We start from the raw sequence: 17,726 nt of genomic DNA, 5'->3' as shown, positions 1-17,726 counted from the left end.
CTAATGGGGGGGGGAGAATTTTTTTTTATGTGCGGAAATATTTTGGGGAAAAAAACAAAAAACAAAACATGCACTTGAGAAAAAATGTGAAAAAAAGCAAACATAAAATTTTCAATAAATTCAAGATTGTAAAACACATTTTTCAAGAAAAAAAATTCTATATTTGAATAAAAGTTATATTTTTATATGCAAACCAAGTCAGATATTTGAGGGAGGAAAAGCTATTAGTTTCAGAATTGTGTATCAGAGAACATTAAGTTGCATATTAGGTAATATTGTGAAGAATTAAGTTGTATCTTTTTAAACAGAAATTTTAAAATAAGTTGTATATTTTCTGAAGTTATACTTTTATTTTTACTCCTTTTTATGTGACATTGTTGCACCTTATTCTTGTACCCTATTACAAAATCATAAAAACTATAATTTCCATTTGTCATTGTGACATGATCAAACAGAAAACTGGAATAGGAGAGACACTTTACCTTTTTCTCTGGAGAAAACCTTAGAGGCTCTACAATGTACACATCATCTGGACCGACTAAGGGAAGAAAAAAAAAAAAAGAGGGGACAGTGAATAACAGAATAAAAAACAAAGTACATGTAACAAGCATGCGCCACTTGAAGTTTTCTATTAGAGCGCAGCTGGCAAACGTCTACCAAGAGCCAGCAAAAGCTTCACACACTATTCTTGTGCTCCTTAAGCCTGCATGTGCGCACAAGCTGCCACTGACAGCTTTCAGTCAAAAGGGCAAACACGCGCAGGCAGCGGAATCAACGTCAGGGGGGGGGAAAGGGGTCACATGAATCCGATTTGATGTTTGTTTACCTTCCGTGGAAGACAGGTGGAAGGACTTGGAGCGCACAAGCGGACACATCATTCTGCGCTTGAGGCTCATGTCGTCGTAGGAGGAGAAGCATCTCTTGGGGCTGGGGTAGTGCTTGCTCTTGGGAGGCGCAACGATGGCAGCAGCGGAGGCGATGTCCGACTTGGGGGCGGCGCAGGAGCTGCGGCAGAACTGCAGGCACACCAGCAGGCCCAGCGACACGCAGAGGGATAGCGAGAGCACCAGGTAGCTCTGACGGTTTGAAACCTGTGCGGTGGATAAGCATGTACATGAGCTCGCTGCAAATCAGGTCATACATTGTCAAGGAAAAAAAGTTGGGTATTTGCATTTTCAAGAAAGAGGCTGCATTTTTTTGGGGGGGGGGGGGGGAGTCATGTTTTTGTTAACTCATTCACTCCCAGCCATTTTCACTGAAGCAATCCCCTTCACTCCAGTTGTTTTAGTGGATTTTGACTGATTTAGCAAAGCCCACAGAATATTGTGTTCCATTGCTATAAAAACATGGAACCTACCAAAAGACAGATTAGAGTCTCTTCTTTCATCGGGAAAAAAATATGTATTTCTATCGGTTTCAGTTTTGCAGCAATTAGCATTAGAATATAGCTAAGTTTTATCATTAGTAACAATAAATAGAATTGTGAGTAAATGAGCTTTTTTTCCCAACATGGCCCTGGTTGATCTCTTTTGCTTTGCTGACACCTGATGGCCGTTTGTGTAATAACTACCATTTCTTCAACTGTTCTTTGCAGTTAAGAGGCTGCATCAAAGCCTTCTGTATGCTCTAGCATTTAAAAAAAAAACATAAAAACCGTATAAATGCGTCTTTGGGACACTGAAAACATTTAAAATGGAACATATTTTTAATGGGGAAAAAAAAAATTATGAAAGTTTTGTGCATTTCTTTAAGGAAAAAAGTTGCATTTGTTTTTTAAAATAAAAAAACTATTTTTTAAAGTTTTATATTTCAAGAAAAGTTGTTCTTTGAGGGGAAAAATGTCATACTGAGTGGGAAAAAAAAAGAAGATTTGAGAGGAAAAAATCTTCCAGGGTGGGGAGGTGGGGGACTATTTAAAAGTGGTATGCCTTGAAAAAGAAAGTAATTTTTTGATTGAAAAAATAATAATTAAAATCACCCATACTTTCAAGAATAAAAGAGTTTTCTAGTTGACCTTGTGAACATGTGTAAAATGTCAATATAATTCTTGATATTTCAGCATTTGATGAAGGCTCAGACATTAAGTGACCGGTTTTAAAATATGGGGGGGGGGGGGGATAAACACACATCTGCTTCAGTGTGTGAAGGTCCACATTAAAACAAGGGGGTAATGCATAAATAAATACGTCATTTTTACCTCTTTCTGAAGCTGTCCGATTGTATCAGTAAGATTAAGCATCAGTTTGGTGATGTTCTCCAGCTGACCCTGCAGGACCTGGATGGAGTCCTGCTGCTTCTGGTCCTGAGGAATCAAGCAAAGGACAGTCAGATAATTTAATACCAATGGCGCTTCAACACCGTAGGCTAATCCCGTTCACACCTACCTGTTCCTCAGCCATGCGCGAGGTGTTCTGCAGCTTGATGACGGTCTTGTTGAACGCCCTCTGCATCTCCTCCATCTGTTTGCGGTACCTTAAGCAGCAGGGAATGGTTATGTGTGCGGCGTTGGTTATCACAGAGAGTCAATTTTATTTAAAGTTATCTCAAGGTGCTTTATGCATGAACTCAATTGCTCCCAAAAACGTTCTATTTTAAATATTGTCATGGTCCCAAAATAATATGGATACGTTTTTAAGGTTGAGCATAAAAAGCCTCTGAACTGAAGAGAACTCTTAATGCAATGTAGGTAGTTATTACAAAAACGGCCAGCAGGTGGCAGCATAGTATAAGAGCATGTTGCAAAAAACTATTTTCCCCAGAGTTTTAAACAGATTAGTGAATAATAATGAATTGCTGCAAAACGGAAACAGATAGAAATATATATTTTTCTCCTGATGAAAAAAAGGGACTAATCTTTCTTTTGATAGGTTCCATGTTTTTACAGCAATAGAACACAACATTCTGTGGACCTTGCTAATTCAGTCAAAATCAAGTAAAATAGCCGGGAGCGAAGGGGGTTGCTTCAGTGAAAATGGCTGAGAGTGAATGAGTTAAGCAAGTCAAGAACCACACGCCTCATACATTTCAAAACAAAAACAATAAAACTGACCATCAAGTAAGTCAAGACGGCGAGTGGACCGATCGTACCTCTGGCTAAGCTCCTCCAGGTATCTGCCAGAAAGGCTCATGTTCATCTCCAGTGCTTTGATCCTGTTGTTGAGCCTCATAAAGACGCTCTCCTTCTGGCTGGAGCCGTGTACCGTCGCCCCGTTGGCCGTCACGCCGTTGCCCCCCGCCGCGCCGCCGTTGTAGTCTCCGCCGTTCTGCAGCTCGGCGTAGAAATCCGTGGCCGCCCGGTGCACGCTGCCGTTTAACAGGTCGTCATCCGACGGGTCCGCCGCCCGCTGAGGTTCTCCTTCCTGAGGGTCCCTGTGCTCCTCAGGAGGGGTCTTAAGTTTCTGTGGGTGGCTAATTGCGTCAGGGGTTGTTAAAAGGGGAGCTGTCGGCTGCTCCGTGGCAGGCGGCACGAGGTCTTCGGGGTGTGACGCCGTAGGAAGGTCCTGCTCCTTAGGGGTGGGGAGGGCAGCATTTGGAGCGTCCGTTTCCGGGGTGGGAAGCTGTGGCGGGGGGCTCGCCACCAAGACGTGCGAGGTGGCGCTCAGTCGCTGCGTGTTGGGGACCGGGGTGTCCTGTAGGGGCGGCGTGGTGACGGGGTTCAGGGCGGCATCTTTGATGGGAGGCAGCAGGATGTCCTGGTGGGTGGGAGTCAGGGAACTGTGGATGTCCGAGAAGCTGTGCGAGTGAAGGGTGGACGTTCTGCTGGGCTCCAGCTGGATGTCGGGCTGTGGAGTGTGCGCGTGGGGGTCCAAGGGTAACGCGAGGGGGGACTCGCTGGGAGATTGGCCCTCGTTTTGACCCGTGAGAGGCGCCTCGGGCTCTCTGGCTTTATCAGTGAGAGGAAGGGCTTCTTGTGAGGGTGTGGGTGCGAGAACGGGGATCTGCAGACGGGTGAGGGTGGGGTTCGTCTGGGTGTGAAGTTTCCGGAGTCGCTCCTTGGCCAAAATGGCGGAGCACCAGCGTTGGAGCAGCTCTGGCAGTGTGGCCAGGCAGGACAGCGAGGACAGGGACAAGAAAGGACAGTATGTTGAGCTCTCCCTATCCGCTGCAACAGCCTCCTCTTGATCACTTTTCTCTTCTTCCTCCTCATCCAACAGGGTGACTGTGGACTGTCGAGGCTCTTCATCATCATCATCATCCTCTTCCACAAGGGTGACAATCTGTCTATCTGTCTGGGGTTCGAGGGGGGAGGGCGATACGGAAGAAACACTGGCGTCCTCGGGGGCCGTGTGCTCTTCTGGCTCGACAGGTTTCTCTCTGGAAGAAGAAAAATCAAAAGTTAAACAGCCATCCAAACGACACTAACGCTTGCCCGACTGGGACTGCGATATCAATGTGTTGGATATGAAAAGCACACATCCAAAACACGGATTCTACAGTGCGTACACACAACTGGTGTTTGCTCTGTCCACTACTGTGATGGGTCAAATTTTGTCCAAGATAAATAAATACATTCTGAAATAATAAAAACATTTGTAAATGGGAAAAACGGTTTTATAAAGTGAAATTGATGTATGTGCTGTAGTATCTGTAATATATAAAATACATATATAAAATAATGTAAAATAAATGCTAGCTGAGGGAAAATGTTTAATGGGCGCCTTACACAGTAGAGGTTTGAAGGATTTCCACGGGCACAACCTCCGCGCTTTCCTCCTTGTTGGTCAGCACTTCTACCGTTATGTTACCTGTGGTGGGGCAAACCGCATTATAAGACATTTGCCAAAATTGCATTGTCGTCACAGTGTTGATAGTGCATGGAGCTGTAGGAGGCAGTGTGGAGGACAGAAACCCTTTTCCTGGCAGTTTGGCTCACAAGCCCATGTTTGGGGAAGTCGGGAGATAAAACTGGTCTGATCCAGTTAGAGCCGATCTTGCTTCCACAAACACGTGCGCAACACAGCGAGTAAAGGGCCAGCAGGATGCGAGACACAGAATTCTCATTTAACTAGGAATGTTGTCTGTGCATCCAGTGGCTATAAAAAGTCTACACACCCATGTTCAAATGCCAGGGTTTTTTGTGACAGAAACCAATCTAAATCTTTTCAGAACTTTTTCCTTCATTAGTGTGACCTATGAACTTCTTACAGCACAAGTCATGCTTCCACAGTATCAGAGGGATCGCAATATAACCTTGACAACCCTCAGACAGTTGAAACTTGTATAACTCGAGTAACCATCCTTGCAAAGCATTCCGTCCTCTGGTGTTTTTTTCTAAAAATAAATTAAAGCAATGTAGCAGGTAGCGACCCTGCAGTCTCCTTAAGTATGTTTTAAAGCCATTGCATCATCATTGATTCAATCGGGTCGTTATTCGGTCCTTATTCCGCTTTTATCATTTCCTCAATTTTCCGCTCCATTCATTCAATAGAGCATCAATGGAAAAATGACAAATGTCATGACTCGACAATCTGTGGGCAGACTGAATCATGGCCAAGTCACTACACGTTTCAATATGCAAAATCATTGAGTCACTCAGAAAAATGACTCATCCATCAGAGTTAAACAGAATAACATTATATCTCACAAAACCTGTTACAGAAGCAATAATTAGTCCAAAAAAAAATGCAAGTATGACTATAGCATCACATATTTTCTAGTACAGAACTACAATGTGATTTCTTCCTGCCAAGACAATGAGAGAGAAAGGGGGGGGGGGGGGGGGGTGTCACAGCATTAAGAGAATTTACTTTTAGTAATACCAAGCATAAAAATGGAAATTATGTTTTTACCCTCTCATCAAATTAAGTATTTACATTATACTTATTTTATGAATAATAAACATTTTATAGTTGTTGTTTTTATATCTGGAGGGGTAAAAAAAAGAAAAAAAAGTGACATCAAGAACAACTCATGGGTTTCTCATACGAGTTCCGCATGACTCCACAGTGTGAAATTGGAGCCAGCGAAGCGGTTACAAGTTCAAGAGGAAGTGGAAGACCCGGACCGAGATGTAAAAAAAATAAAAAGAACAACACGCATACCTTCTGCTCCTAATTGCCCGTCCAGCTCAGGTTTACCACCCAGCACGTTAGCAGCAATGTTGTTGACCATGTTAAGTATGGCATCTGAAAGTAACCACATAATATGGGCATTTATATCAAGAGTCATGACATATTTGTGGTATTAATTAAACTGTTTTCCCATAAAAATTGCGTAATGAAATTGTATTTAACTCATTCACTGCCACTGACGGCTATAGACGTCAAAAATTCATTTGAACTATTTCTATTAGTTAAAAAAAAAATCCACTTTTGTTAACAAGAGTAAGAAAACCTAGATTTTTTTATTGTATTAGAACAGATTTAAAATTTGTGATTAATCTTGAGTTAATGAGTGAAGTCATGTGATTAATTAAGATAAAAAATTGTATGACTTTACTCGTTAACTCACGATTAATAACACATTTTCTGTTCTAAATGTACCAACAACAAAAAAATCTAGGCTTTCATACTCTTAACAAAAATGGAAAAAAATAATTTAACTAATAGAAATAATTAAAATTACTTTTTGATGCCTATTGCTGTCAATGGCAGTGAATGAGTTAATGATCATTATGTTGGGAAAAAAAGTTCATTCATTAGACTTAATAATGAACCAGTATATTTTGCTCAGACGTGTGACTTGTGTGTGAAAAGCATAATTCGAGAATATGTACACTATGTTCAAGTAGGTGAATAAAAAGTACAAACATTCAAACCCAAGCCACAAAGACGTGACTAGCTAATGGAGCGCGAAGAAGCGCTGATGTTTGCTTGCCTGGAGCCTCTACTGACTTTGCATTTTTAGCTTTCCGAAGCACTTAAGCAGCTTTCAGTCTTGACATAAGAAAACAGAGTTGTGCTCCAAATTATTACATGAGCTGTTTTTCCCCCCCAATTTTCTTAATAGTTTTGGTGTTTTACCCCCATCACTTTAAGAAAAATTTCAGCAGTTTGGCAAATAGTTAGCAATTCTTCAAAAAAATGATTTATTTTTCCACGTAGAACTTAGCGGGAGACCACTAACCACGACCGGTATTTTGAGAATCACAATGACACAGTGTTTGGTTTTTGTGTACATACTCGTTGCGGAGCCAAGCAGGTTTTTAGACGCCTTGTCTTCTGATGGTTGATAGCCGGGCGGATAGTCTGATGAGACAAACGCACATTTACACATCTCAAACAACTAGAACAGGCTGAAACTATTTGCTTGGTGGACACATTATTGTGTTCCTGATACTTACCGTAATCTTCATCTAGGTACTCTAGCCTGTCAGAAGGATACTGGGAATCGGCTATCTCCTCATATTCCTCCACCATGCTGGTACCAAACACCCTACGCAAAACAAACACACGCACACACATTCGGTTGGCTGCCTACAGAAAAAAGGTTAAGGGTCGTTGTTTCAACACAAGACATGATGTAATCTAAACTTTCTAGGGAAGAGAGCAGCTCCCTATCACATGTTAACTCATTCCCTGCCATTGACGGCTATAGACATTAAAAATTCATTTTCATTCATAAAATTTTCCCCCCACTTTTGTTAACAAAAGTATAAAAACGTAGATTTTTTTTTATTTATTAGAACTGATATAAAATTTGAGATTAATCCTAATTACGTTTAAAATTTGTAATCGCCCGATGCCACAACTTTTTTCCTAAAAAAAAATATTCAAAATTTAAAAAAAAAATTAAAGTTTTTTTTTTTTTAAGAAAATGTTATTAAAAATTAGGGGCATCAGGTGATTAAAATTTGTAATCGTAATAATCGCATGACTTCACTAGTTAATTTATGATTAATCACAAATTGTATATCTGTTCAAAATGCACACAAAAAATCTAGGTTTTCATACTCATGTTAACAAAAATGGGGGGAAAGAATTTTAAATTAATAAAAACAGACGTCTACAAGCGGTCAAGGGCAGTGAATGAGTTAATATACTCTTTAAATTGGATTAGATGTTAAATCATTCATGTGTACGCCACTTCAGCAGTCTTTTGATATTTATTTCTGCCATCTAAAAGATTCAACAATTTTGCTAACTAACTGTGCCCTTAAACCATATGTGTTACCTGAAGAGACTGAGGGGACAGAAGTGTTCAGATCCAAAATGGGAAAGCAGCTCAACCTGCAAAATGACAGAGGAAAAATGTCAGGCATGATTTAGCAAATACCCCAACATCACATGCACTACTCACAAAAAGTTTGAAATAATGGGGCTTTTGAAATTTCAGGAGATGAAGTATTGAAGAGTTGGACATGTGCATTCAAAAGTATAGCTTGATAGGACATCTGTAGAAGTGCATTTTAGCTTCATACTGACAATTCATCCAAAAGCAAATATCTTAAATTTTTCATGAGTAGTGCATGTACAGTCCCCTTTTATCAGACCCTCAAAGCACCGAACTACCATCATCGTGAAGCAGATAAAGTATGGTCAAGTGTGGGTGTTAGCTGCATTTGACACCCCCACCCAAAAGCTGACCAGTTAAAAGACACTTATTACAACAGTTAAAGACAGCCGGTGACAGACAGAAAGAAAATGCTAACCTTGATGTACTTGATGAACATCTGAGGCCAGAGCAAGACGGCACGACAGAAGGCGGGAGAAATAAAACAAGAAAATGAGTTCAATAAAAGGAGTTGCAAGCATTTTCTATCAAGTTGAGAGTCACATTAATAAAAAAGGTCCATCCCATTATTCTGGATGCTTCCAGATGATGCTGATGGAGATTTTTCTAACGAGCGTTTTAAGAAGAGAGCAGGACAGTCAGAAAAGATCAGAAATGTCAGCGCAAGACATGATCTGTTCTATACTATAAAGATTTTTGTGGCAATGCAAGCAATTGTGGAATTACAATTTTTTTTTTTTTAAATCAATTTATATGACATTCAAACACTGTTAACTGCAACAAAAACTTGGCAATTTAATCGACCCATACTGCCGAATTAAAATCAAAATGGCTGACTTCCTATTCAATTGTGTGCATAGGTTATTGAGAACGAATGGTGGGGCAAATTTTTTTTTTCAAACTTTCCAGGAAGCGTCACTCTGTCACTTTTTGAGGGGTTTTGAGTAGGACCTCTTACAATACTGAACATTTTCGCCAGGAAACAAAGCACATCTGACCTTTAGCTCAAACTGTACAAGCAGAGCCACTGTGACGGATGCACAATGTGACGGCCATTAATAAGAGTCACATTTCGACTTTCACTTGTTCCCGGGTTTGAGTTACTCACACTCACTGCAGGGTTAAATTACCGTGAAGTCATAAGAAGGTCCCCTGAGCTGACAGCCATAAATGCCACTGTGTGAACTAAAACTGATAACCATTAAATGCTCCCTTTATGCTCCCCCCCCCCCACCCCACATCCTTGAGGCATTACTGTACTTTCAACTGAGGGTTGATTCACAAAAAGTACCTTCACATATTTAGCGTAAAGCTGTTCATCCAGTGGAAAGCTCTGCACGATGCGCTCGTCGCGGGCGTGGAACGTCCCCAGCTTCACCCACTTGTTGGTGGGGTACCTGCGGAACACAGCGTGGACAAAAGTGAGGCCTCGGAAATCTGTAGACACGCCTGCGTGCCAACGCTGAGGCTGGTGCAAAATGCCGCATGGGTTGAGATATGACTCAAGGGCAGTCCTCACATGCCAGAATTTATGACGGGAAATAAATCCTGAAGGTCAAAACATTTTCTGTTGTGCCACAATGATGGTTATTTTAGTTAACGAAAATTTACGAAATAACTAAAATGCAAAAAACATTTTCTTTAACAAAATAAAATTTAAAAATACTTTTTTTTTTTTTTGAAAAACGAAAACTGAAACTATAGCGCAAATGTCTGTAGTTTTAATCTTTGGTAATTAATTTAATACATGAGCCTTTGGGGTTGATTTGAATTATTTTGATATTAACCGGAACAAAGACGTTTAAAACCATCTTCAGATGATGTCACTCCTAGGTGGCAATTTTGCGTGCTTCACTTTTGGCTCCAATTGCCTGCCTAGCCTGCTTTTTCATTTAACTCAGCCGAAATGCTACGCTAGGTAAGAAATGTGTCACTTTCTTCATTTTATTAAATATTGCACACAAGCAAAACAAAATTAATTTGAACTATTTTTATTAGTTTCACATTTTTTCCACTTTTGTTAAGAGTATGAAAACCTAGAATTTTTTTATTGTACATATAGAACAGATATAAAATTTGTGATTAATCTTGAGTTTAAATAATTAAGTAAATAAACAAAAAATATATATATATTTTTTTTGGACTATTACATGTTTAAATTGTAATTAATCGCATGACTTCAATAGTTAACTCAGGATTAATAACAAATTTGATATATGTTCTAAACGTACAATAAAAAAAAAATCTAGGTATTCATACTCTTGTTAACTAAAGTGGGAAAAAAATGTGAAACTACTAGAAATAGTTCAAATGAATTTTTGACGTTTATAGCCGTCAATGGCAGTGAATGAGTTAAAATGACTAAAACTAATAATAAAAAAACAGAACCACATTGAAAACTAATTAGAACTAACTAAATTAAAAAAACAAAACTCAAAACGAAATAAAAACTCCCTAAAATGAAAATTCCAAAACTATAATAACCCTGGCCACAATGCTGTTCGACAAGATAACTTTTGATTAGTTGTGCATGTGAAGTAATAACAGAGCTAAACATAAAATATTGATACAAAAAAAGTTAGCGACAAAAAAATCATTCAAAAGCTTGAATTTAGAAGTCGGGGGCTTGTGAATAAATCTATTTCAATTGAAAAACGATATATTGTGGCCAATGATTTTAACACTGCCAATTTGTGGATTTTTACATGATGTACCTGTCACTTAGGGAGACCAGGAAATCTTTAGGTGTTGACGAAAAGAGTTCAAAGTTGGCGATGTCCAGTTGCTTGACCTGAATGGGCTCACAGAGCTCGATCACGAACCTGCAGAGCAGTAGAGAGGCGTAAGACAAATATATACGCTACTTACAAAAACGTTAGAGAGGGATACTGGGCTTTTGTCTGTAATTACCAGATTTTGTTGCTGCAGGGATTCAGCATGTAAAGATCCATATTCTCCATGAGAATAGCCGACGTGCTCTGGAGCAGGAGCAGATTTAAAAACAGCAAGTTTGCATTGTTTAGTTTGTATTGTCTTAAGGAGAGAAGACATGTTGGGAGAGATTTCCCCCCCGCTCACCAACCTTGGCCTCATTGTTTGCAGAGAGTATCTTAGCGCCGCACTCCACCGAGGCGTAGTTATTCTTGAAGTTTTTCTGGACCTTCTTTACTGCTTGGGCAATGCCACTAGCAGCTGTGTGGAGATTTTGACCTGCGCAGATGGAGAGACATACAGAAATAGAACCTGAGAGGATCCTAAAAGCCAGAAACAAGTAGTGAGGTGTAATGGAGCATCCACCTTAACTCATTCACTGCCATTGACGGCTATAGACGTCAAAAATTCATTTGAACTATTTCTATTAGTTTAACCTTTATTTTCCACTTTTGGTAAAAGTATGAAAACCTAGATTTTTTTTTTTTTTAATACAGATCTGAAGTGTTTGATTAATCGTGAGTTAACTATTGAAGTCATGCAATTAATTACAATAAAAAAATGTAATCGCCTGACGCGACTTAAAGATTATTAAAAATTCCGTGCGTCTGGCGATTGAAAATTTTCATCGTAATTAACCGCATGACTTCACTAGTTAACTCACAATATCTGTTCTAAATGTACAATAAAAAAAAAAGGTTTTCATACTCTTGTTAACAAAAGTAGAAAAAAATTAACTAATAGAAATAGTTCAAATGAATTTTTGACGTCTATAGCCGTCAATGGTAGTGAATGAGTTAAGATACAAAAGTGGGAATACTGTAAGAGCATGTTTAAGACTCTTCCTACTTTTCTCCTTCTCCACCTCCATGACTTGTTTCTTCCACTCGTCAAAGGTTGGGATGTCATCTTTGCTGGGGACCGAGGGATCCAATTCCTTGCCAGTACCAGCCTCCACTGCCTAAATCGCACACAAAGCATACAAGTCTTCAAATTTTACAACTTTTCCTTCAAAAATACATACATTTTACAAGCGCAACTGACTATAAGCCACGCTAGCTAAATTTGGGGAATACTCGAGTTTGTTACACATATAAACCACAGGTGTTTTAATGTTAACGCACCGGGTTGCCCATTACTTTCTTTTCCATGATGGGGCCGCAAATTGTCTCACTTTCGTTCGGTCTCTCATATTGTATTTGGGCTCACTTGGTTTGTTTTGCTCTGCCTGACGCTCTTGTGCTTCCTTTATAGAGCGCCCCATTGTGATCTGATGGATAAGCCGCACCTTTGTATTAGCCCCAGGGTCGAATGCAAGTGAAAAAAGTAGAGGCTTGTAGTCCAGAAATTACTGTATATGTAAAAAAAATAATAATAATAATTACTTTTTGATATAAGACTTGAGTGTCGTATAATTTCGACTATTGAAAATACTTGTTTTTCTTGAAAATAGCTGACTTTATTCTTGTAAAAATCATGACAAGTCTTGAAAAAAAAAAAAAAAAAAACTAAAATAAAATATTCTCCAATATATATTAGAGATAGACTGATATAGTTTTTCAGGGCTGATACTGATTACTAGTCAAGGAGGCCAATAACTGAAGCCGTAAGGGTAAAAAATATTGGCGTCAATTTATTTATTTATTTTTAAATACAAATGCTATTTTTCAGACTTTTCAAAATGTAGAAGTTGTTTTTCTTTTTTTTAATCTTAGACAATAAACTTCACTTTAAATTAAAAAGGCACAAAAAATAAATTTATATAATGGCAATTTAAATATATAAATAAATCATTTCAACAAACATTGCATACTTAAGCTAAAAAGTGGATTTCTCTTGAAAATGTTTACTTTATCCAGAAAATAATTTTACTCAAAAATACACAACTTCGTTCTAATAATTTTCCGACTGTCTTAAAAAGAGTCTGCACTTTGTGTTGAAAATAAATTATCTATTTTGAAACTTGATAAAAATATAGAAATTGACTATGGAAGGGGTCACAATTCGATTCATTTTACATGGGGAAAACTGCCAGTGTCCTAGAATGTATTTTTTTAACTCCACTGCAGTTTTTGTAAAACGCTGCTAACAAACAAATGACAATATAACCATCCTTGGCAGAGGTAAGACTGCCTTCTCCCCGTGTGTGTGGAAAAACAATAGTAGGATGTGAGCCACGCGACTCGGCATGTCCCTTCTGAAACATTCATAACCCCCCCCCCCCCACCCCCACCCCCCATCCCCTCGTAGCGCTTCACACCAGCGTACTCAAACAAAGCGCAATGAGGATGCGCTATTTGTAGAGAACGCCAGCAAAAGCGGGACCTAGCAATCTATCGGCCAGCGTTAGCTGCGGGGTGCAGACGGCTGAGGAAGCGGACGTCACACGACTCAAACGTGGACATTTTCCATTGTGACAGAGCAGCTTTGAACCCGTCTCTGCACATGTAATCCCGGAAGGGGGGGGGGGGGGGGGGGGGAAGCTATTCAAATTCAGTTGACTTCATTATTGTGCTGTGACCGTCTAATCCTCATAGCTACATTTTTTACTCAAATTCAATATAAAAATCCTATCCCCAAAAATAGCAACTATTGACCTAAAAAGTCCTACATTTGAGAAGTCATTCTTGAAAATAGACATGCTTGTAAAATTATAACTCTTTCTGAAAATATGACTTTATCCCATAAATATACAACTATATAATCACAATTTTACTTAAAAATCTGTAATATAGTAATTAGTTTCTCCTAAACTTTTATCCCGAAAACGCACAATTTTATTCCTGAAATCACATGACTATTACAAAAAGGATATGGCTATTTTTGAAGATGGAAACATTTTTCAACTATTTTCAAAAATGTAACTTTGTTGTAAGATTACCACAATCGTGTACTTCCATTTAAAAGAGTAACCATCTTAATTTTTCAATTCATAATGTTAAACGTGAACAACCTGCTGCTGGTGCAAGGAGGCGTTATCGTCCTGCTGCACCTCCACCCGTCCCTTCTCCTGCTGTTCATGTTCCTCCTCCTCTTGCTGTTCCACTTGGCCCGAAGTGGACTGAACCACCACTGCTTCAGTACCGGAATCTTGGCTCTGGTCTGACTGCTGGTCCTCTTTCTCAGTCTCTCTACATCAGAAATGAAAGGAGACAAATGAGTGAGACATTACGTGTATGTGACCTAGCTCAATTATCAGGCAAATGATGGGAGAAATTAAATGGGGGAAACAAAGAGAAGGAAGATGGAGGCCAGAGGTCGGTTTCGGCCGGCGCACACCAAAACTGCTTGAGCTTGCACCGTCATTACCTGTGATTATAGCATCCCATGGGGGGATAGGAGAAGACACGTGAGGGGGCTTGCAAACTCACCTGAGGAGGGGGCTGCCAAAAGGGGCGTTTTGACAGGTTGCCAGTCCGGGGGGGAAGACCCCACACTGCGAGTCAGTGCACTCAGCAAAGACAAAGCTGTCTGCTGGGGGCTCATCTCCTGCACTGGCAACCCGCAATACACTACGGGGAAAGAAAGGACATGGCGTTTACCACATCTCCTCACATTGGGGTGGGGGCGAGGAAGAAAAAAAAAATCGATGCACACAAGGATAGGCCAGTGGAGTGGGGTGGTGAGGTTGGGGGGCTTAAAATGATCCAATGCCACCCATTTCACACTGTAGTCTGGAAGGGGCTAAAGGTTGAAGGGGCATAAGTAGAGATGTCCACGTAAATGTTGGTGCCGATTCTAAGCAGTTTTGGGACATTATATGTAATGTATGTTCTGTGATTTAGAGAATGGAGGGGGTCGTGTCCATATTACAGAAGAAAATTTTTATCAATTTGTTACTCCAAAACAAATTGATGAAATTGAAAATGCAAGATAGTTTCACTTTCCTGATCAAAAAAAAAATATATATATATATATATTAGTTTTTGAGTGAAAAATGGACCATCCCAGCCGGATAATCCCTTTCAACATGAAATCAGCAAAACCATTTTTTTTGTCAGCTTCTTGGTTTTGTTTCAATATTTCTGAGCGTAGCCAGCTCACCTCTGGTTTGGGTCTGCCAGTCGTTTCGAATTTTAAAATTAAATCATAATGGGCATAAATCAACTAAATAAATGGCTAAAACTATTCAAAACAATAAATAAAATAATGCAAGACCTGACTTACCCTGTGAGAGTGGAACCATCACTCTGTGAGGTAGGTGTGTCGTCTGCTTCATGCGCGGGTGTGACTGGGTCCGAGTCGGGAAGCTGATGTGCGGCAGCTTCCTCGCTGAAGATTTCTACAGGGGTTGAGGTATCGCAGGGCACGTGGTCCTGTGCTGAAACTGGCTCTGAGGAGCTGGAGGAGACTGCGGCCTCTTGGTCAGCGCCCTGGTCCTGGACCTGGGATTGTACGTCGGTTCGCCGTTCTGACTCCACCACGGGTTCTGACGAGGGTTCTGGCTCAGCAGCAGCAAGTAGAGGATCAGACTCTGGATTTGAATTTGTTGCTTTCTCCTCTTCCTCAACTACTTGTGGATTCACAGTCTGTAGAGACAATAAAACTGCTAAGTTTACCACAGAACATAACTGAGCCTCCTATTTGTTTGTTAGAAATGCCTCGGTAAGTACTGCTGTTTTGGTTAGCAACAAAGTTAGTTTTTTTCCTTTTCAGGATGGAGCAAAGCCCCCACAGAACAACCGTTTTAACTGTGGGTGCAAAACATTTGTAGGTGCTGCTATTTTGGTTAGCAACAATTTTTTTATTTTTTTGCCCCCCTGTTCCTTATGTAGCAAAGCAGCCCCAGAGCACAATCAAGTTTGTTAGTTTCACATTAGGGACCAATGCTTTTAATTGAGCCAAGGGACGTGCCTCCACGGCAACGCCAAAGTACCTGTTCTTGATGTACATGGTGTGCTGCTCTATCGTCCTCTAGTCCCGCATCGTCGGAGGTGTGAGCCGCCTGTTCTTCCACCTCCTATGGAACACAGTTGCATTACATTTATTGTGAGTTTCAACATCGGAAAACATTCAAGCCTCTTAGTTATGCTGCGGGTCAAATTTACCCAGTAGTTATTACACAAACAGCCAGTAGGTGGTAGCAGAGAGAAGATATCAACCAGGGACATGTTGAAAAAAAAGCTCTTTTACTAAAATTTCTAAACAAGATTTGTGAATAATGGTGAAATTTAGCTATATTCTCATGCTAATTGCTGCAAAACGGAAACAGAAATATACTTCTTCTTTTTTTGTCCTGGTGAAAGAAGAGACTCTTATCTTTCTTTTGGTAGGTTCCATATTTTTATAGCAATAGAACACAATATTCTGTGGGCCTTGCAAAATCAGTAACAATTCAGTAAAACAGCCGGGAGTGAAGGGGATTGCTTCGGTGAAAATGGCTGGGAGTGAATGATTTAAGATCAAACTGAGCAAGTCACATTGCCCCATGAACACTCGTGGTAAGAAATGAACAAAACAGGAGGGTTAAATATTATCACCATTCCAGTTTTTTGAGCGCCTGCTCCATTTAACAGCAAGCTTACTTGCAAAACAGAATTTCCTGCGGTTCAGGTTTTTGTTGCATTGCATTGTTGCATTGACAGGCCTGGAGGGCAGCACAAGATCTGCATTCTTCAGAGTACAGACGCAGGCCAAAAAAACAATCATCACTGTAATATGTGTTAGAAGTCGAAACCAGGCCGTTTGTGGCATCAAACATAACAAAAGAGAAAATATTATTGTTACGCAACTAGTGACTAACTTCATATTTCTACTAAAGGTTCCTGCCAACGTGGAACTAAGCTTCTTTTTATGATGTAGCTATCATCCAATTTGGTGCTTTTTCAAGATAATCAGCTGTAAAATTAGAGATAAGTTGAAATAAGTCCTATCTCTTTCGAGGACTTGGCCCTCTTGGAGTACACATCCGGGCGTCCATAATCCCGAACCTATACCGGATCCGCCTCCTTCCTTACCAGGTCAATAACAGCTTGACCCTTCTCCCTGCCCCACCATCTGGGTGCTGGGCGTACTCTCCAGTCTAATAATACCGCTCATAGACAAGACAGCAGGGTGAGGCAGCAGTGTTGACATGAAATAATCAATTCCTGCCACATCTAATTGTACAGAGGACAGGAACAGACCTGGAATTGCACGGAGTCCTGCTCCTGCTTACTGTCATCGGGGTTGACATTGTTGTCTTTGTCCTCAGCAGGCTGACCTGGGTCAGACAAGCCGTGCTCTGAACAATAGGCATGATGATTGGGGCACCTGAAACACAAAAAAATACATATCCTTAGTTAAACCAAAAGTTATTGCAGGAACAAACTCATACTGCCAGCACAGAAGTTATATTTAATCAAAATCATACAAGAAGCAGAAAATCAACAGGTGGAAAACGGGACATATATGGGCATGTTGCGTTAGCTTAGCAACCTGTCAACCTAGCTGCCTGGGACGTGACGAGCAGCGGGTGCACAGATCGCCCCCAGAGACAAACCATCTGTGCCTGCTCCTGCGCTGTCATTCAAAAAACAGCCTCCACTCACTCATTCACAGTTGAGATGCAATGGACGAGATGAAACATTACTTAAAATGCATATTGTGAAAAAATTGCTTTTTAAATGCTTGTATTATGTGTT

The 17,726-nt window shown here is 40.2% G+C and overlaps 1 protein-coding gene across 2 annotated transcripts in view; it reads right to left on the bottom strand.

Annotated features, from left to right (window-relative positions):
- The window catches only part of suco (SUN domain containing ossification factor), a 29,329-nt gene that overhangs the window by 2,272 nt on the left and 9,331 nt on the right, over nucleotides 1-17,726 (bottom strand). The window contains exons 2-21 of one of the 2 annotated variants that reach the window (XM_086088609.1): nucleotides 17,229-17,355; nucleotides 15,980-16,063; nucleotides 15,271-15,632; nucleotides 14,057-14,234; nucleotides 11,953-12,064; nucleotides 11,255-11,382; nucleotides 11,083-11,150; nucleotides 10,887-10,994; nucleotides 9,464-9,569; nucleotides 8,591-8,611; nucleotides 8,113-8,168; nucleotides 7,283-7,374; nucleotides 7,122-7,187; nucleotides 6,042-6,125; nucleotides 4,664-4,745; nucleotides 3,088-4,314; nucleotides 2,385-2,472; nucleotides 2,198-2,302; nucleotides 827-1,091; nucleotides 483-538 (exon numbers count right to left, since the gene is read on the bottom strand). In XM_086088609.1, coding sequence (XP_085944735.1) covers nucleotides 483-538; nucleotides 827-1,091; nucleotides 2,198-2,302; nucleotides 2,385-2,472; nucleotides 3,088-4,314; nucleotides 4,664-4,745; nucleotides 6,042-6,125; nucleotides 7,122-7,187; nucleotides 7,283-7,374; nucleotides 8,113-8,168; nucleotides 8,591-8,611; nucleotides 9,464-9,569; nucleotides 10,887-10,994; nucleotides 11,083-11,150; nucleotides 11,255-11,382; nucleotides 11,953-12,064; nucleotides 14,057-14,234; nucleotides 15,271-15,632; nucleotides 15,980-16,063; nucleotides 17,229-17,355 — 3,415 coding nt within the window. The remainder of the gene's footprint in view (nucleotides 1-482; nucleotides 539-826; nucleotides 1,092-2,197; nucleotides 2,303-2,384; nucleotides 2,473-3,087; nucleotides 4,315-4,663; nucleotides 4,746-6,041; nucleotides 6,126-7,121; nucleotides 7,188-7,282; nucleotides 7,375-8,112; nucleotides 8,169-8,590; nucleotides 8,612-9,463; nucleotides 9,570-10,886; nucleotides 10,995-11,082; nucleotides 11,151-11,254; nucleotides 11,383-11,952; nucleotides 12,065-14,056; nucleotides 14,235-15,270; nucleotides 15,633-15,979; nucleotides 16,064-17,228; nucleotides 17,356-17,726) is intronic. The other variant, XM_086088610.1, reaches the window with a different exon arrangement.

This window comes from Leptonotus elevatus, chromosome 11 (genome assembly GCF_054856555.1).
Source record: "Leptonotus elevatus isolate MCC_2025b chromosome 11, RoL_Lele_1.0, whole genome shotgun sequence".
In the NCBI taxonomy this organism is placed as follows: Eukaryota; Metazoa; Chordata; class Actinopteri; order Syngnathiformes; family Syngnathidae; genus Leptonotus; species Leptonotus elevatus.
The sequence above is the reverse complement of the archived record's forward strand: the minus strand, read 5'-3'. Positions and strand labels throughout refer to the sequence as shown.